Source organism: Tenrec ecaudatus, chromosome 14 (assembly GCF_050624435.1).
Source record: "Tenrec ecaudatus isolate mTenEca1 chromosome 14, mTenEca1.hap1, whole genome shotgun sequence".
Lineage (NCBI taxonomy): Eukaryota > Metazoa > Chordata > Mammalia > Afrosoricida > Tenrecidae > Tenrec > Tenrec ecaudatus.
Window position 1 is genome coordinate 97,196,986 of NC_134543.1, and position 19,884 is coordinate 97,216,869.

Genomic DNA, 19,884 nt, shown 5'->3' on the forward strand with positions numbered 1-19,884 from the left:
CGGCAGGTGCAGAACAAGTTAGACGGTTGCTGCTATGCGGTGAAGCGCATCCCCATCAACCCAGCCAGCAAGCACTTCCGCAGGATCAAGGGCGAGGTGACCCTGCTGTCGCGCCTGCACCATGAGAACATCGTGCGCTACTACAACGCCTGGATCGAGCGGCACGAACGCCCTGCTGGCCCCGGAACGCCGCCCCTTGACTCGAGGCCCCCGGCCCGGAACGGGCGAGGCGCGCCGGGGCCACCTGCGGGCGACTCGAGTGTGGACAGCGTGGAGGCCGCCGCGCCGCCCCCCATCCTCAGCAGCTCGGTGGAGTGGAGCACGTCCTGCGAGCGCTCGGCCAGCGCCCGCTTCCCGGCCACGGGCACGGGCTCCAGCAGCGACGAGGAGGACGAGGAAGATGACGCTGACGGCGTCTTCTCGCAGTCCTTCCTGTATGAGCGCTGGGCAGGGCGGTCACCGGGCTGGCTCTCCTCCCATGTCAGACACCCCTTCTTTAATCCCAGCGCCACCCCCACCAGGGGAGAGGTGATTTATTTAGAAATCCAGGCTGTTGTTCGGTTAAACATGGCAAAGCAGCAAACAAGAAATCCACTTTGAGAAAGTGTCCAAGTGCAATTTGAAGTTGTTTCAGTTTCACAATCTCACTCGAAAATCAAGTCCTGGAGAAGGACAAAAGAGAACTTCCTTCCATTATCTGATCTTACTTAGTGGCCTTGATAGCATTTGTTACGCGACTTTCCTTTTAGATAAGAGGCTGGAAGGCCTGTTAGGAAGAGCCCTCCGCAGTTCCAGCAAAGATGAGCAGAGGGACCCATTGTGCTCCTAAGCCAAAGCTGTGGCCCTCAGTCCACCCTCATGGTGGTGGCCTGGCTCGAGTTCATTGGGCCCAGTTGGACAGAATTGGACATAGTTCCTAGCCATTCACTTTTTTTCCCCCCTCCTGGTAAACTAGGCAGATTTTTATTTAAAATGAGAGTTCCCATTTTGTGTGTTAGGCAGGAAAAAATCTGCCTGGTGTGTGTAGATGCATGCGGCCAAGTGAAGGTATAGCCTCTAGCCTCTTGGCCCCTAGTGGTGACAAGCCTGTCGCTGCTTCCACCCAGAGCTGCTTTCTCCAGCATCATCTCTCTCCCTCTCTCTCAGACCCGCTTCAGACTCGGACAGTGATATCATCTTTGACAATGAAGATGAGAACACTAAGAGTCGGCATCAGGTAAATACGGAGGTGACACCCTTTTATAAGGTGGGTGTGTAGGAAAACGAACCTTCGATGTTCTCAAACTCAGGAAAAGCGTTAGAGCCGTGTGCCCGGCCTGCGGATTTGGAAGCCATCGATTGTAAACCTGGATCGGTCATTCAAATGATACGCCACTCATACAAGGGGGCTTCAGAAAGTCAGTGGGGAAATGCCACAATTTTCTCAAGGTCCATTTTCCACAAAATATTTACTTACAGCAGTGGTTCTCAACCTTCCTAATGCCACGGCCCTTTAATGCCATTCCTCGTGTGGTGGTGACCCCAACCCTTAAATTATTGTCATTGCTACTTCCATCACTGTCATTTTGCTACTGCTATGAATCCTCATGTAAATATCTGATACGCAGGATGTATTTTCATCGTTATAGATTAAACGTAATTAAACATAAGTAAAGCATAGTTTATTAATCACAAAGCAATATGTAATTATATATTTGTGTGTTTTCTGATGGTCTTAGGCGGCCCCTGTAAAAGGGTAGTTCAACCCCCAAAGGGGTCTTGACCCTCAGGTTGAGAACCACTGACTTCAAGGTTTAATTTATTCCATGTAATGAAATGTGCCCGCTTTGAGAGGAGCAAACTGAGACAACTGTGCTTTCCTCTTCTTTGAGGACTATTTCTAATAGTAACAGATTCCTAGAGGAATGGGGAGAAGTTTCCACAGGGTGGGGGGTGCAGGTTGGATGTAAACAAACTGACTGGCTAGAAAATTCACCCTGGCTTTACCTTGAGCTCGCCCTCTATCAGTTCATCCCGCTGGCTTCTTGTCAGAGACCATCTTCGAGCACATAATTTGCAAAGTGTGAAACACGACCCAGTAATGAGTTACGACATCAGTTTATTGTCACGCTGCTTTATTTCATGGTTAAGACCCTGGAGAGGACTGGAGGACTCCCAAATGCATCCCACGTGCACGCTCAAAGATGTGCCCTGTTTGTAGTTTCCCTCTCTCCTGAGCATGTAGAAGGGTGCCGTGTAAACTAGGATGCAGAGTGGTGCTTTGAGCCAGTGGTTGAAGCTTGTTAGCTGCTAAGCTGGCAGTTGTGGCTGCAGAGGAATATTCTGTGGGGAGGTTGGGGGGATGCAGTTAATGCCATGACTTTATTACCAGGACTAAAAATAATTGCAGGCCGTCTAAGGATACATTCCCAGTGGCTAGAGAAAAGCCCGTGTGTAGACTATGTTAGATAAGCAGGTCAGTGGATTTCACGGCTGTTTTAAGGCCTCCCTGAAACTTCTCACAGTTAAAAATTCGCAAGTGATCAAACCTCACCAGGAATAATAACACAAACCACCTAAACTTCCGGCAAAGCAAAAGTCACCATATTTGTGTTTGGCTTTAGGATAAAGTTACAGTGAGGGCACCAACTTGCCCTCTCTGTGCCAGGGTTGCACTTACTCAGAGCGCCTTCTCCTCGAAGAGCAGTTGCCTCCACAGGATGACGGTTTGCTGAAGATGTTTGTCAGGGTGTGGAACTGATTCGAGAACAGAACGTTAATGTTTTTAGGGCAGAGTCTGGGGTTGGGTTGTGGGTTTTCTGTTTTTAAAAATATATTGAGAAGTATTTCCTCAGGCAAAACTGTCGATCAGAAGTAGTCAAATGGTAAATCCTGCTGTTTCCTTATTTAGGGGAACAGTACAGAAATAAATCTACTGAAAGAAAAAAAAGGAATTTTTGGGAAAGGTACTGTACATTAAAAACAAAAGAAAAGGTAGTGTTCATGAGAAATGGAGTCTTGGTGGCTTAGTGAGTTACATGTTGGTCTGCTCACCTCAAGGCCAGCAGTTCGAGGCCACCAGCCTTCCACAGGAGAATGATGAGACTTTCTGTTCCTGTAAAGACACAGCCTCCGTAGCTCCCGGGGACAGTCCTCGTCTGTCTTGTAGGCTCGCTGCACATCAGAAGCAACTCAATGGCAGTGAGCTTGGTGTTGGTAGGTTAGAGAGCAAGTGAGCTGGGGAAGCAGGCCAGCTGTGTGGAGACGTCGACTTGAGGGTCAAGTGACAGCTGAGTGCTCTCTCCTTCATTCCGATGGCAGCCCTTTGGTAATATGGCCACATCTATGTTCTAGCTATAGCTAGATTCTTCGTCTTCCGTTTCCAAAATAAGCCCACCACCAAAGGAAGGTCTCCCGTCAAGCTGGAGCCCTCAAATACCTGCCGGTGTGTACACTCTGCCCGTTTTAACCGTACAAGGATCTCGTAGTAAGAACGAATTGGCATGGAGTCTTTCAGTAAATCACTTGTTTTTCATATCTGCCCTCTCATTGTCCCCAACTGTATAGCCACAGACCTGTAAGCTAGAGCAGGTTAGGGTCGTAGCAACATTGCTGTAGAAATGCTAAAATCTTCGGAAGGGCAGTGGCATGTCCTGCTTACTTGGCCTTCTCCTAAGGCAGTGGTTCTCAACCTGTAGGTCGCGACTCCTTTGGGGATCGAATGACCCTTTCACAGGGGTCGCCCGGTTCTTGACAGTAGCAAAATAACAGTGATGAAGTAGAAACTAAAATAATATTATGGTTTTGGGGGTCACCACCACATGAGGAGCTGTATGAGAGGGTCTCGGCACTGGGAAGGTGGAGAACCACGGTCCTAAGGCCAAAGGATTGCCCAGGTAGGGGGCGAGAACCCAAACACTCAGTGATGGCGGTGATCTTGTTTCTTCCAGCTCCTACTGAGTTCTCTGTGTTCCTCTTGGGTTAGGGTGAAGACCGCAGTGAGAAGAGTGGCTGCCAGCAGCACAGGGAGGCCTCAGGGACAACCGAGGCAGTGCACTACCTCTATATCCAGGTGAGGCCCGGCCACCCCTTGTATGTGCTAGTCATAAGAAGAGGACCTGCTGGCCTGATGAATTGGCCTGATAGAATGGAAGCACCAAAGGCCCTTTCCCCCCCGACCTTGACCTCGTGCTTTCCGATCCCACATTAGGAAGCAGCACGGGGTTATGGTTCAGGGTTGCTGAATCACCTCTGACTCAGCAACTCTGTGGGTAACAGAACAAAGCAGCGCTTGGGCCTCCACCTGATTCATTAACCGTGCTGTGTTGAGCCCAAGACTGCAACCACTGTCAGTGCATCTCATTGCATGTGGCTGCGTGAGGCAGTGGTTGGCATGGGCCTGGGCTTAAGCTACTGAAGTTGGCATCCTGGCCTCACCAGGGACAGCTGTGTGGACGCAAGGAAGTTTCGTGAACCCTGCAAATTCCTCCTCTGCAAATTAAGTAATCACCCCCATCTCAGACCTGCTGTGAGGAATAAATGACGTGTGACGTGCTTAGACCCTGCCCCAGTAAATGCTGAAGGCTGTGTGTTTACAAAGCCTATGTTGTACAGCAGCAGGGTTGGGACCAGTAAAGCCTGAGGCCCCTACACTCTTGTACATGCAGAAGAAGCTCTGGCGTGGCTTTCGCCAGAGTGATATGTCCGTGACCCTGAGAAAGAAGAGGCACTGGGGGTGGGAGGGGGCAGTTCCAATGAGGCGTTATTCCAAGAGGCCTCAACACTGGCCTGCTGACCAGGTGACAGGCAGCAACTGGAGCAGTGGGAGCTGTTCTGGCCTCTGTCCCAAGTAACCAGGATCTGTGGGTAACCAGGATCTGTGGGTCCTTATCAGGATTTCCAGTTAGCCCTCTGCGAGCAGGATCTGTGGGTCCTTATTAGGATTTTCAATTAGCCATCTGCGAGCAGGCAGACCTTTACATAGGAGCCACAGCGCTGGGTGGAAGCATTTGCCTTCAGACCAGATGTCGTTTTTTCAAAGATGCCAGGTACATGGTTGCTTTCCTGGGGTTGTCATTGGTCTGAGATGTTCCCTATCATGAATCATTTGGAGGTGTCCCTTATGCCAAAAGGCTTCAAAAAGCTCATGGGAAGACAGAATTCCAAGAGGAACAGAACTTTACCCCCCACACACACTTTTGGAAGCCCCCTTGTAAATACCAGCCGCCTGTCATCTGTCAGTCAGTCACCCGGTGGTGGCCTGTGGGATGCTGGAAGCAGTGCTACCACGACTGATGTCAGACACGAGCAAGGTCGCCCACGGTGGACAGATGAGAGGTCTAAGAAGGCACTTGTGCTCCAAGTAGCTTCTCCTGCGTGTCTGCTGTGTGCGTTCCACCTAGAGTGAGGTGGACTGCGACCCCAGGGAGGGACAGGCAGGCTGAGTGGGATTAGGGAGGAAGCGTCAGAGAAGGCTTGGTGAGGCCCTCGCTGAGCCCCGAGATGCAGATGGTGTCCCAAGGACAAGAAAGAGAGCTAATGTAGATATCCCTCTCTTCAAAAACTATTCAGGCATTTCTTTATGAGTAATCAGCTCTGGCACTGGTTTGAAAGATGTCAGCTAATTTCATAAATCAAGTGGTTTGATATTTGAATGATACTGCTTTGTTTTCCTCACACGTTAATAGACTTGAAAGGGTTCAGACAAAGCCCCCTATTTGTAATGTTTTGTTCTAGCCTCGAAGGTCGTTTGTCATGAATTTCATGTACAGTTCAGACGGGCCATTGTCATTGTCCTTGGAAATTTGAGTGTGGAAGCAACCTTGCAAAACAAAATTTTACCTAATTTTCTTTTTTTTTTAAATCCTCCCTCCCTATTATTTGTGACAAGGAGCTTAAGTAAGTTTTCTTACTAGAAGGAACAGTCCTGTAACAATTAAAAGTGGTCTTATTAGGGTGCTGAGATGATGCTACATCCCCCATTGTCTTTGAATAGTGTTGGCTTTCTTTTCTCAGTGGACACATGCCAAAGCTTTCCCGCAGGGTGTGGAGTCCGCGGGGAGGTTTTCAGGGGAGGCTAACATCGGCCGCAGTTGCCATGCTTGGCCTCTGGTCGAAGCAGCCCTGACGGCCTGTTGCTGTGCGCAGATGGAGTACTGCGAGAAGAGCACACTGCGGGACACCATCGACCAGGGCCTGTGCCGAGACACCGTGCGCCTCTGGAGGCTGCTCCGAGAGATCCTCGATGGATTAGCTTACATCCACGAGAAAGTAAGCGTTGCCTTGTTAGCTGGAAGCAAGTTGATAGGAAATCGATGACCGAACAAGCAATCCAGTGCAGGCGTAGAGGGGAAAACAGCGAGAAGGCCTGCATCTACTGCGCTAATCCGTTTTGGTGGAGAATAGAACAAATTGTCAAAAGATTGAAAAATAGTGCAATTACCCAAGTTCAGAGAAAACATTGAAGGTTAGGACACGGATTGGCAAGCTGGCTCACGGGTCAAATCCCGCTTGCCCCTGTGTGGGTATGCATGGTATGTATGACCTGTGAGCTGAAGGATGGCTTTACCCTTTGTAATGTTTGGGGAAAAGACTCAGATGAAGAAGACTTTTATGCACATAAAAAAAATCCGATTTCCGCATCCATAAATAGTTTTATTGGGACACATATGATTGTTTACACACTGTCTGTGGCTGTGGTCATGCTACAACCGCAGAGTGGAGTAAGTGTGACAGAGACCATATGGCCTATACACCCAAACCAAGCTGCCTTTGCTGGCTCAGGGTGACTCCAGTGGGCTCCTGAGCTTGAACTTCCGTTTTAGTGTGTGTGCTGCCAAAGCGAGCACTTTCTGTGACTTTAAAATGTTTATGCCATGCCATATATATACTGAGACCTCAGGACTATAATGTTTACATGTCTAGCTGTGGGAAAGAAAAAAAGATGTTGTGAAAGCAGATTTTGTAAGGTTGAAATAAGAAATTGAAAAAATGATCAACCCACCAGCCATCCACTCTGTAGGGAGACAATGGGCTGTCTGCTCTGTAAAGAGTGACCACCCCGGGGACCCCCAGGAGCAGTTCTGCTCTGCCCTGTAGACTCACTGTGAGCCAAGCGAATCCACGACGGAAGGTGTATTGATTTAATTTCATCAGTGAGTCAGTGCCTAGCATGTATGTTGGAGAAAAGCCTAGGCAGGGGAAACTGTGGGAATAAGGGACTATGAAGAACAAAAAATGGTATGAGTGTACCCCTAAAGAAAGCCAGAACTGTGCGCTGCAGCAGAGAGAGGGGGCTGTGCAAACACGACGGGGGTCCTTGGTGTCGCAGGAATCCATCTGGATGTGACCCGATTGGGACCACCGCCAGGTAGAAGTAGGAGAAGGTGGAAAGGTAATTTTCTACTATCTTAAGCTGGGTTCTCTAAAGAAGTACCATAAACCAGTGAAATTTAATACGTATCTGCACATGTGTGTGTACACACATATGCATATAGAGAAATGTATATCAAGAAAATGGCTCACAGTTGTAGAAGCAGGCAAGTCCTAGTCTGGGCAGGTTCTAAGTCCGTGGGTCAGATATTAGGTTGGAGGCTTCTCCTGACTCAAGTAGCAGCTAGAGCTGATGAGAGGATTGCCAGGCAGAGACAAAGAATCCAAGGTCAGATTGTAAGCTGCTGATGATTCCCAGAACCGCAGGCAATATGGCAGGCTATGGACCCAAATCCAAATAACCAGACATTGATGATCCAGATGCAGCATCCAGACTCAGCAACAACAAAATATCAAACACGCTTTCCCACAGGGCCCACTTATATTGGAAACAAGAAGCACATACGTACCACCCCCACCCAGGAAATTACCTGTCAGTTGATTGCATCAGAGCTGTGATCTGAGTTAGGGTATTGTGCCCTACCCTAATCTTTGTGTTCGATCATGTCACGGGATTGCTAGGCCTTAACTTCCAAGCCACTGAGAATCCCGGCCCAGCCACGTTGACACAAATCCAACTATCACAGCTGACAGTGAGACATTGCAGATGTCAGATTGCCTGCACCCTGGAGGTCTGTGGGGAAAGGCCTCCGCTGTGTAAGTACAAATTTTGCTTGGGAAATAATCACTGGTTTCCTTGCTGTCTCCCAACAGGGAATGATTCACCGGGATTTGAAGCCCGTCAACATTTTTTTGGATTCTGATGACCATGTGAAAATAGGTGATTTTGGCTTGGCGACCGATCATCTAGCCTTTGCCGTGAGTGTTTTTTAAATTAGACTGCAGTCGAAAGAGGGCTCACACCTTGAACATCATGAACGTGTGCAAGGACAGGGTGTTTATGCACTCATTGCACCGCTGTGTCATTCTCCATGACTTAGCAAGTTGGAAGGAACAAGCTGCAAATGATCTTTTAGGCTTTAGATTGGGAGTGTGTGTGTGTGTGTGTGTGTGTGTGTGTGTGTGTGTGTGTAATAAAATGATTGAATTTTGGTTGATCTTTGGGTCAGAGACACGCTATATCTGATGTGACCTTTTGGTCTACCATGGCAGGCACTAAGATTTAGAAGCTCTACACTTGAAGGGGTTTCAGTTGGTTTAGGGAAAAACGAAATACCAGAATCCATTCTAGAGGACCTGGTTTGGGAAGTAGCTGTCCTTCACAACCTTGTATAATGCTTACCATGCACGGCTACATAGAGTGAGGTGAGCTCATTAGCGATAGAAGAATTGGAAGATGAGAGAACATTTGATGTGGCTGGAGGAACCAAGAATGATTATACAAAGAAAACTGCATTTCAGATGGGCCTTGAAAAAGAGGGGGGTGGGGAGCTCAGGGCGGAGATTCAGGACAGACACCCAGAGAGGACAGTATCCGGGGTGTTGAAGCCCAGCATGCTGCAGGACAGACACCAGAGAGGACAGTATCCGGGCTGTTGAAGTCCAGCGTGCTGCAGGACAGACACTCCAGAGAGGACAGTATCCGGGGTGTTGAAGCCCAGCATGCTGCAGGACAGACACCCAGAGAGGACAGTATCCGGGCTGTTGAAGCCCAGCATGCTGCAGGACAGACACCAGAGAGGACAGTATCCGGGCTGTTGAAGTCCAGCGTGCTGCAGGACAGACACTCCAGAGAGGACAGTATCCGGGGTGTTGAAGCCCAGCATGCTGCAGGACAGACACCCAGAGAGGACAGTATCCGGGCTGTTGAAGCCCAGCATGCTGCAGGACAGACACCCAGAGAGGACAGTATCCGGGCTGTTGAAGCTCAGCATGCTGCAGGACAGACACCCAGAGAGGACAGTATCCGGCTGGTTGGTGGAGCGAGAGTGTGTAGGGTAGCAGGCAGGGAGGAAGGTGGAAGGGGCGTTCATGGAGGTGGCGGGCCTTAGGCACCAGAGGATGAACTTTGCTTAGCATCACTTGACAACAAAAGGCAGTAGTAAGTACAGTTAAGAGCAAAGAAGGGAAACAGGTTTTGGATTCATTTTGAGAACCACCATAGAGGCGAAATTAGAAGGTGGGAAGGGAGGCGGTAGAAGGGAGGGGGTACAGTAAGGATGTGTCTCTGACCAGAAGTGCAGCTGGTGTTGAAGCAGCCCTAGGACCAGAGAAAGCTAATGGCGTGTTCTTAGTCCCCAGAGTAATGAAGTTGGCTAGCTCCAGGAGGCTTTAGTAAGCAGAGCTTCTAACCGTCTATTCCTGTGGAGCCTCGGGCTGAGAATTTGCATTTCCACCCCTAAACCAAACACAAGCACATTGCCAGTAAGCCCACCTGATTCATAGCCACCCTGCATAGGGTTTCTGAGGCTGTGTCAATCTTTGGGGGGTGATGGGTGGTGGAAAACAGCCTCACCTTTCTCTCTAAGCAGCTGGTGAGTTTGAACAAAGACCGCACAGTCTGCAGCCCAACGCTTACCACACCGCCACCCTCTCCATCCCAGAGAGATGGAATAAAAAGCACCATTTTAACAATATCGCCACCTCTGTAGTTCTGATTCCATACATCTGGAGTGGACATGCAAATTCTCATCATAGGTTGACTCAAAAACCACTAGAATCCCAGCCCTACCACTTATCTCCGGTGTGCCCTTGGGCAATTTTAATTACCTGCTAGTTTCTACCTCTTTCGATCGCCCACATACAGGTAAACGCCTGAAGCGATGGGGAAGCTGCCTTTGCTAAAGGGAACTGTGTGATGACGTCATGAAATAGTGGGTTAGAGTACAACCACAGTGGAGGAAGAGAGAAGGCTCCCTACAGAATTAGGGACCAGCCTCTAGGAAAGAAAAAGAAAAATTGTTCCAAAGAAAGTGACAACAATGGGGAAAATAGAAAGGACTCTGTTGATATTTTGTTTGCTTGTTGTTGTAGTTGTTTCATAGAAATAATCTCCTTAGCACATAGATTTTACTTTGGTATTTGAAAATAAATTTGTCTGTAAACTTTCAAGTGTTCCTCCACTGAAAACAGTTAGATGGGGAATGAGCCTCTCTCGATTCCGTTGCATTTGCTGTGAGCCTTAGATAAGTGAGTTAACAAAACAAGCAAAATTTTCAAACTCATACAATAGCACTGTTTGTCATTCCTTTATTTCGGGGTCATGTTTTTACTGAGCCTTCATTTAGAAATGAATACGCCGTTCCTAAGAAATAGCACAGCATGTTTATGTGGCATTTGGTTTATTTGTAGGCTGAGGGTAAGCCAGACGATCCAGCCGGAGAGCGCTTGATTAACTCAGACCCTTCCGGTAAGTCCAGAACGCTGGCTACTTGACTCACACATTAAAAGCCAGGCCACGAACTTCTCAACCAGAGCTCTGCTTTGCATTTGTAAAGATTCTCATCAAAGCAAATTGTAGTTATGTATTAAATTTGCAGCATTATTAAAATGGCCTCACTCTCCCCACACTCTGTTAATTGTCCTTCGGCGCCCTCAGGAACTGGGAGCTGAAGGTGGAAGGTCACTGTCTCCCGTAGGTAGGCAGTCATACTTTGTCTCACCGCAGGGCTAATGTAGCCCGCCCTGTGGCCGGGCCAGGCCAGAATCATCTTCATCAGGCACTGCCCTCTTCTGCACCAGGGAAGATTCTTTGGGTGGAACAGAGTGTGTGGTCACATGTGGTTTACAGCTAATCCTGTTACAAATGGCACATCATGTTTTGTGACCTGCTCCACTCCTGGGGTTCTTTAAAAAATAAAATAAAAAGCCGTCTCATCCACAGAGCATATTCCCGGGAAACTGTCCTTTTTCATTCCTCCATGTAGGTCATTTGACTGGAATGGTTGGCACCGCTTTGTACGTGAGCCCCGAGGTCCAAGGAAGCACCAGGTCTGCGTACAACCAGGTAAAGGAGAAGCCTGTAGGGGGCTGTGGAGGTCTCAAGGGGAGCTTAGTAGGAAGGACGTCACACAATCAAGGCCTTAGGGGTTTGTCACTCACTCACTCCATAATTGATGTCACCAAGCAATATAAACAGAAAATGTTCAATTGGAAAATGTTACCTGTATTTTTTTAATCATTTTATTGGGGACTCATACAACTCTTATCACAATCCATACATACATCAATTGTATAAAGCATATTTATACATTCATTACCCTCATTTTCAAAACATTTGCTCTCCACATAAGCCTCTGGCATCAGCTCCTCATATTTTCCCCCTCCCTGCTCCCTCCTCCCTCATCAACCCGTGATAATTTATAAATTATTATTTTGTCATATCTTGCCCTATCCAAAGTCTCCCTTCACCCACTTTTCTGTTGTCTGTCCCCCAGGAAGGAGGTCACATGTAGATTCCTGTAATCAGTTCCCCCTTTCCACCCCACTCTCCCACCATCCTCCCAATATCACTACTCTCACCACTGATCCTGAAGGGATCATCCGTCCTAGATTCCCTGTGTTTCCAGTTTCTATCTGTACCAGTGTACATTCTCTGGTCTGGCCAGATTTGTAAAGTAGAATTAGGATCATAATAGTGGGTGGGGAGGAAGCATTTAGGAACTAGAGGAAAATTGTATGTTCCATCATTGCTACACTGTACCCTGACTGGCTCATCTCCTCCCTACGACCCTTTTATAAGGGGATGTTCAGTTGCCTACAGATGGGCTTTGGGTCTCCACTCCGCACTCCCACTCATTCACAGTGATATGATTTTTTTGTTCTTCGGTGCCTGATATCTCATGCCTTCGACACCTCGTGATCACACAGGCTGATGTGCTTCTTCCATGTGGGCTTTGTAGCTTCTGAGCTAGATGGCCGCTTGTTTACCTTCAAGCCTTTGAGACCCCAGATGCTATATCTTTTGATATCCGGGCACCATCAGCTTTCTTTGCCACATTTGCTTATGCACCCGCTTTATCTTCAGCAACTGTGTCTGGAAGGTGAGCATCATGGAGTGCCAGTTTAATAGAACAAAGTATTCTTGAATTGAGAGAGTACTTGAGTGAAGGCCCAATGTCCATCTGTTCCTTTAATATGAAACCTATACATATATGCACATAGATCTATTTCCACATCTTTATATATAAATATATTTACATATTTACATGCCTTTATTTAGACGTCTATAAATACCCTTTGCCTCCTAGATCTTTCCTCTATTTCCTTTGGCTTTCTTCCTGTCCCACTATCATGCTCAGTCCCCACCTGGTTTCAGCTATTCCTCTTGGTTACATTACCCTTGATCAAGCCAGGCCTCCCACACCCTCCTCACCACTGATTTGGGTCACTTGTTGTTCCCTTGACCCTGAGTTTGTTAACACCACTTCCTTTCCCCCAACCTCCCCCTCTCCCATATCCCCCCGGGACTGCCGGTCCCATTTTTTTGTCCTCCAGATTGTTCATCCAGCCTATTTTATTTAGACAGACCTGCGGAGATAATAACATTTACAAAAACAAGGCAGAGCAAAATCAAGCAACAAAAGAAAACAAAACTAATGACAAAGCGCACAACACAGCAACAACCAAAAGAAAAGCTTGTAGAGTGTTACAGCTCTTTTAGAATTTGTCCAGCAGGTTTTCTGGTTTTCCCGGGAAACCCCTAAAAAAAGAGAAAAGCTTGTAGTTAGTTCAAGGACTGGTTTTTGGCCTTTAGGAGTGTTTTCCAGCCCAGTCTGATGGGGCACAAGCCCTGGCCCCAAAGTCTATATTTCTATTCCCTGGGGCCTTCGTTGTACCTGTATTTTTACAATCACAGCAGCAACAACAACAAAAAGAGCAGTATCTCAACATTCTAATAGTGAGAAATCGCTTGCTTGTTTAAAAACAGAAAATGGTTAAATAAGTTAAGGAACACTCTTATAACTGAGTGCCATATATAATTAAGATGTTATTTTGGGAAAACGATGGAATTAATAATATTGAACAATAGCCTATTAAGTGACTGAGAGTTATAAATAGCAGTGCAGTTCTATCTTGTGATAGACGCACGTGCGTGTGTAAACGGATGGAAACCAGAGTGGGTAGGCAGTAAGCACCATTAGAAGGATCCCTGAGTCGTGGGGTTCTGGTGACTCGATTCTTGTTCTGACTTTCTATAGCCAGCATGCACAGAAAATGCTGGGTGCGGGTTTGCTTCTAAGACTTCAGTGGTCACTCGGTGGTGATCATTCCAGGGGCTCTCCCGCTAGACCTTGAGTCCAAATTCATGTCAAGAGTTTTCCTGGGAAATTATCCAGTGTGTCCTCTTTCTGCCCTCCCTGGGGTGACTGCTGTCAGCAGCTGACCTTTGCTCTGAGCTGCAACTTTGTGTTTTGCATTTAAGATGCCAAACAAAGCAAAATCTAATGGCAAATCGTAGTTGTCCTCTCTCCGTAGCCATGATTTTCAGTGACACCAGTGTTCAACCAAGTCTGTATTCAGCTAAAGCACTTGCAATTCATTTTCAAGGAAAATGTTGCGACAATTGAGGCCACATATTTTATCACCATTTAAATGTAAGATGTCTCACTAGACGTTAAATGTATCATTAAGAAATGGCTTTTTCTCACATGGCGTATCTTCCATTTACGTGTAGTTTTCATTCCAACTAACAGCAAGCATCCCCCCGTCTGTGGTAAGTTGTGATTCCGTATCAAGGCTCATTAGATACGATTTTTTTTTTCCCCCTCAGAAAGTGGACCTCTTCAGCCTGGGTATCATCTTCTTTGAGATGTCCTATCACCCCATGGTCACAGCCTCGGAGAGGATCTTGGTTCTCAACCAGCTCAGAGATGTAGGTATCAGGTGTGTGACCGTCTGCATTTCCACTGATGTGGATCTCACCAGGGAAGTCAGAACTGAAGGCAGGGTGTCTTCTAGAGAAGAGGCCGCTCCACTCTAGTTTCAGTGACTTACTCGCCAGGCTAACCAGGTCGCCCTTTTGCCGTAAAACATTGTCTAAGCAGGGGAAGTCATCTGTCTTCACGTCTGAGCAGCAGCGGTTTTGTTGGCCAAAGACTGTCCCTACTTAGAAGGGCTCATCTGGGCTCTCTGTGTGCCTGTCAGTGGAAATCTCCCACTGCTACTTGCCGCCAATGATTAGAAACAGCCCCTGGTTTTGTCTGTTTCTGGAAATCTTACTTGCAGAAGGGGTCCCTGGGTGGTGAAAGTGGTTTGCAGTTGTCTGCTAGCCTAAAGGTTGGCATTTGAATATCCCCTCGTGGTGCAACAGAGGAAAGGCCTGGCGATCTGTCAGAGTTACTCTTGATTTCTAAACTGAGAAGGAATCCAAACTAGCAAACCAAAAACTACTGTGTCGATACACTTACAGCAGGGAGGGTGGGCCATAAAGACAATGAACACTTCTTTCTAGAAATGAAACGCTACAGCTGGCCAGACTTGAGGTAGTAGCACCTAAAGTAGACCTTGAGCGGAAGTAAACGGGGCCCTGGGAGAATGTCAGTCCCTTGAACTGGGCTTTGGCTTGTTTGTTTGTTCACCAAGTGCAATTTTCATTTGTGTCCTTGGGATTAATCTTGCCTGTCATTGCCTGAACCAGCAGGAACAAAGTAAGATGGCAGTCTATGCGTTAAGAGTGGGCATTGGAGCATGACATCGGGGTTTAAGAGGAGAGGAAGGTTTGGGTGAGGATGGCTAAGATTCAGAAGTCCGTGAGCAGCGAGAAGACTGCAGAGCACATCTCTTCCTTGCTGAGCAGACCCAAGCAGGAGGACCCGTTAGGTTAAACCGTGCGTGCCTCTAGATATTTTAATAAGCACTTATTTTAGTGCCCAAGCAATGTGAGCAGCTGCATTCACATTCAGAGGCAAGTCAAAAGGCATTGCTGCAAAAATCATAGAAGCCTTGACGAAGCAGAAATATCCAAATGGGACGCTGTTATTTCTTGGCATGCCCTCTACATCTACATACTTGTGAAGACAGTGTGTCCCTCCCTGGTAGCCTTCCCTGAAGAATTCTGTGCCCTTTGATTTATACAGTGGCAGTGCTGACATCCTCGAAGGACTCAAGTCCTGTCCCTCTAGAATATTCTTTGCGTCTGGGGAGCAGAAAAGATGTGAAGACCAGGCTGTAGGTCGGGGGGAGGGGGGGCGGTTTCCAAACAAGACGGCGCCAGCTCTGCTCTCAGCGAGCGAGAAGGTGCTTTGTCGTGATGGGAAAATGCCTCCTTACAACTTCCCTAGTCATCGTCTCCCCACGCAGTTTCAATTCCCTTAAGACGTCTTCACAGCAAGGCCCATGACTGACCTGTGTCCTCTGAGAAATCCTCCTGAGAAACAGACACTGTAACCTTCGGAGCTGACTCTTCCTTGACTAACTAGCCCACTAGATGCCCGGGGAAGGCACCGTTCTGACAGTGCCTCTTCCAAAGGCGTCCTCGTGACCCTGAGACAAAGGTGTGACTGCTGATCACAGAGCTGTGTTCAAACACGTCTGCTTTAGAATGCTCCCCATGTAGAAGCAGTGTCTGGAAACGGTGATAGCAATTGCACACTCTGCTTGGAATGTATGATATATGTATTAAATCCCAATTTTAAAATGAATAAAGCCCAGGCGTGTGGGAACTGAACCCCCCCCCCCCCGTAGCAATACTTTTTGACTTACTCTCCGTATTTTGGAAGAATGGACATCGGGGTCCGCCCTGTCTGGGTCCGCGGGACTTCGCTTCTGTATTGGCTTTTCTGGCTGCTGGTTGGTCAGTGCTTGCATTGTGGCCAGCTGGCCAGCGTTTGCTAACCTGAATGTCATGTCCTTGTAGGCCACTTCGCCCAGGTTTCCAGAAGACTTCAATGATGGAGAGCACTCGAAACAGGTAGCTGCCGGTGCTTTACCTGCCGTCCCTTCACCCCGCTTCTCTTTCAATGACTGCCCTTCGCCTCGCTTCCTCTTGTGTCCTGGGAGCAAGGTGGGGGGAAATATGAAAAGATGAATCTCCTAAGGGGTATTAGAGTCGCAATAGACCATAAAAAACGTCAAGGGCTAATGTAGAAAATGACAGCAAACTTCAGGGTTCCTGTGTGTGGCTTATGGTGGTGCTCTTGAAGAACTATTTGGCCTGTGGCTTCTCCGTTGTGAAAAAGAGAATGCAGTTCACTGTGTGAAAAAGAAAGGAAAAGAAACAGCGTGGGACTTGGAGAAGGAAACTGTGTGCACTCCGCTGCAGTGGCTCAGTCTGTCAAAGGGGAGGCCGCAATGTCTGCACAGTCTGGTATCGCCATGCTTGTGGCATGAAAGTCCTCCTCCACACCACAAACGTGTGTGTGTGTGAATCCTGCTGCTGACACTGCCCTCTCACTAAGGATAAAGTGAATGTGCATTGTGTGGCTGGTGTCCCATCTCAGGGGTGATTGACTTTGAGATTAACAGCCCAACTCGTAACCACTGTGACACCAAGCAACAGCCAGGAGTTATGCAGTTCAAAACCACCAGCCACTCGTTGGGGGAAAGATGAGGCTTTCTACTCCCGTCAGTGGTTACAGTGTCAAGGGCCCACACTAACAGGTGTACCCTGCCCTGTAGGGTCGCTGGGAGCCAGGTGGACTCCGTGGCAGGGAGCCCGGGGTTTCTTCCTTGGTCGCAGCACCAACTCTGCACTGCGTTCATGGCACTCTGCACCATTTTTCCCTCGTTATCTAAACCCCAGAAAGCATAATGAATCATGTTTCTACAGCTTCTGTTCACAATGATCACTTATACAGAATCCTTAAAATAAAGAGAGTCCTTTCTGGGTTTCTAGATGTCATAAGTTAATTGTTCATTTCATGGCTTCCATCTCTAACAAGAGTCGTCTTCCTCATTAATTTCCAGCTCTAAACAGCTCCGATCAGAGTCTCCTCCATGGCAGTGGGCAGCTGTGGGGCGACGTGGCTCTGTTCTATACTTTAAAAGCTGTCAAGGCACATTTAATGACCAAATTAATATAACTCAGCCCAACACTCAGGTTTATGGCACATATTTGAATGCAGACAATGGGGGATAAAGTCTTCCCGTGCCCATCTACTCTCTGGGGAAGATTTGAGAGGAGTTGGGTGCCGCGGCGGGAAGAAATAGAGCCAATAGGAATGTCTGCTTCTATGGGGAGATAGAACCAACCACGGGCTTGCTTTAAGGCAGCACAGCTTTAAGGGAGAAACTGGAAGCGATAGACAACCGCAGGAACATGTACCTGGACTGATCTCCAACTACCAGTGGTGGTCTTCCTGCCGTGGAACACTGGTCTTCCAGAGTCCCTCCGTACCAGTCAGGGCGTAAGTCCCAGCTCTATTTCCCTCGGTGCTGGCTTTGCACAGGCAGTGCGTTTGGGTAAATGTTGGACTGCTGCCCACAGGCGGTCCCAATCCGGATGCCAGCGGGCTGTGAGCGGAGAAGGAAAGCTGTCGCTCTCAGAAAGACGGGGCAGCGCTGCTCTGCCCTCGGAGGCCCAGTGGAGTTGACCACAGTGGGTTTTTGAAAGCCACTGTGGCTCGGGAACTTTTAAAAACTGCAAACTGCTAACATGAGAGCATTTGTGTTTTTATTTCAGCTGAGACCAGGCCAGGGGATGGGGGCAGGGGGAATAATCTTTAAAGAGATCATTAGAAACTGAATAAGCCTCTAGAAACCAAAGTTTTCTGATCTCTTAAATGGTCCCCTAACTCCTTATAACGCCTTGTTATAAACAAGAGAATTGGCAAGCTTTCAGGGGTTTAGATGGTCTTCCAATGGCTCCCCGCTTACTCCGGTGTTGGTACACGTAAAACAAATGAGTAGCAAGTCAAGAGAATGATGATGAAAACGCAAAAGCAAAGTGGTTTATGTCATTGGAAGGATTTCCAGCTATATGCATCGTCGCATCGTCATTTCTACCAAAAGGAAACATCTAAAACTACTTGTTTTATGTTCGTTTTTTGCCCGATGCTGTGTGTGTTCTGGTTCGACAGAGTGGTTGAGTTGAACTTGTCTGGGTTGTGGCAATAAGATGTAAACACAAGCCTCACCTTTTACGTGACACTATACAGCCTTGTCATGTGACTCTGGCCATAAGGAAGTCTAGAGGCCTCTGAAGTACCAGTTAAAATGCCCCCGGGGCCGCTAATACACAGGGTATCTTTTGCTTGGCCCGGACCAACCACTGCCCCCATCAACGCTGTGCCTGCCTTTCCCTCCAGAAATCCGTCATCTCCTGGCTGCTGAACCATGACCCAGCCAAGCGGCCCACAGCCACGGAGCTGCTGAAGAGCGAGCTGCTGCCCCCGCCCCAGATGGAGGAGTCCGAGCTGCACGAGGTCCTGCACCACACCCTGGCCAACGTGGACGGGAAGGCCTACCGCACCATGATGGGCCACATCTTCTCCCAGCACATCTCGCCTGCTGCCGACTTCACCTACGACAGCGACATCCTCAAGGTGCGCCGAAGCCAGGCTGCACCAAGCAAGCCTCACCTGGCCCACCAGAGGACCAGGCCAGGCCCTCTTCCTGATGGGCCTTTTCTTCGGGCCTTCAACCTACGATCTCTCCGTACATATAGGGCACCACCCAGACAGCACACAGCTCCCTAGTTCAGGCAGCAAGCAAGTTGAACGTATCGTTAAGAAATGGCTTGTTCTCACATGGCGTATCTTCCATTCACATGTAGTTTTGATTCTGACTGACAGCAAGCATCCCCTCCGTAGTTCAGGCAGGTCAACACGCGTTGGATAATCGCGACCACAGGCATGTTGAGAACGTTTTCTTCCCTCTTTCGGTTTTTTGTTTTTCCAAAAGACAATCTTTGGTTCATTTATTTTTAGCCTTGCCCCTAGATCTGCTCACTGGGCTTTGCCTTTCTTTCTTCTTCTTCTTTTTATTTAAGTCATTTTGTTGGTGGCCATTTTCTTCCTTCTTGTACTCCTTGATTGTATGTTTTTTAATTCAAAGATCATTTTATTAGGGGCTCTTACAGCTCTTAATAATAATCCATACATCATTGTACCAAACATATTTATTCTTTGGTTGCCATCATTATTTTCTAGACATCTATTTTCTATTGAGCCCTTGTTATCAGCTCCTCTGTTTTCCCTCCCAACCTTCTGCCCACCCTCGTGACCCCTTGATAGACTGCGGGTTATTGTTTTCATATCACCCACCGACCTGTCTCCCTTCCCCCCACGGTTTCTGTTGTTCTTAGCTCCCCATTTGACCCCAACCTCCCTGCTATCCCTCCCACCCCGACTCCCTGCCCCAAACCCTTCATCCAGTTATTGTCTCTATAGATTCACCCATCCTGGGTTTCATGTACCGGAAGATGTAGAAAAATACATAACCGCGAGTCAAGAGGGCTCCCAGCAATAACAAACTACAACAGGGCCAACCCCCAGTTAGAAAGAAGACAGAACAAATGTTAAACTGGGGAAAACTCTAAAGTGTATCCAAGGGGAGGTGTCATGTGAGAAAGTATTGGATTTTAACTGAGTTGCCTCTATCAGAGTCCGCCTGCCAATGCGTCCTGTAGACAGC

The 19,884-nt window shown here is 48.0% G+C and overlaps 1 protein-coding gene and 1 non-coding gene across 2 annotated transcripts in view; both read left to right on the forward strand.

The window, feature by feature from the left end:
* The window catches only part of EIF2AK4 (eukaryotic translation initiation factor 2 alpha kinase 4), a 104,438-nt gene that overhangs the window by 51,984 nt on the left and 32,570 nt on the right, over positions 1 to 19,884 (forward strand). Inside the window, exons 12-21 of the mRNA XM_075531914.1 lie at positions 7 to 434; positions 1,147 to 1,216; positions 3,965 to 4,051; positions 6,127 to 6,249; positions 8,125 to 8,229; positions 10,663 to 10,720; positions 11,238 to 11,317; positions 14,084 to 14,185; positions 16,169 to 16,222; positions 18,558 to 18,794. Of these exons, the coding sequence (XP_075388029.1) occupies positions 7 to 434; positions 1,147 to 1,216; positions 3,965 to 4,051; positions 6,127 to 6,249; positions 8,125 to 8,229; positions 10,663 to 10,720; positions 11,238 to 11,317; positions 14,084 to 14,185; positions 16,169 to 16,222; positions 18,558 to 18,794 (1,344 nt within the window). The remainder of the gene's footprint in view (positions 1 to 6; positions 435 to 1,146; positions 1,217 to 3,964; positions 4,052 to 6,126; positions 6,250 to 8,124; positions 8,230 to 10,662; positions 10,721 to 11,237; positions 11,318 to 14,083; positions 14,186 to 16,168; positions 16,223 to 18,557; positions 18,795 to 19,884) is intronic.
* LOC142427051 (U7 small nuclear RNA) lies at positions 12,954 to 13,014 on the forward strand. The gene has a single exon (XR_012779886.1). It is a non-coding gene; the product is annotated as a U7 small nuclear RNA (small nuclear RNA).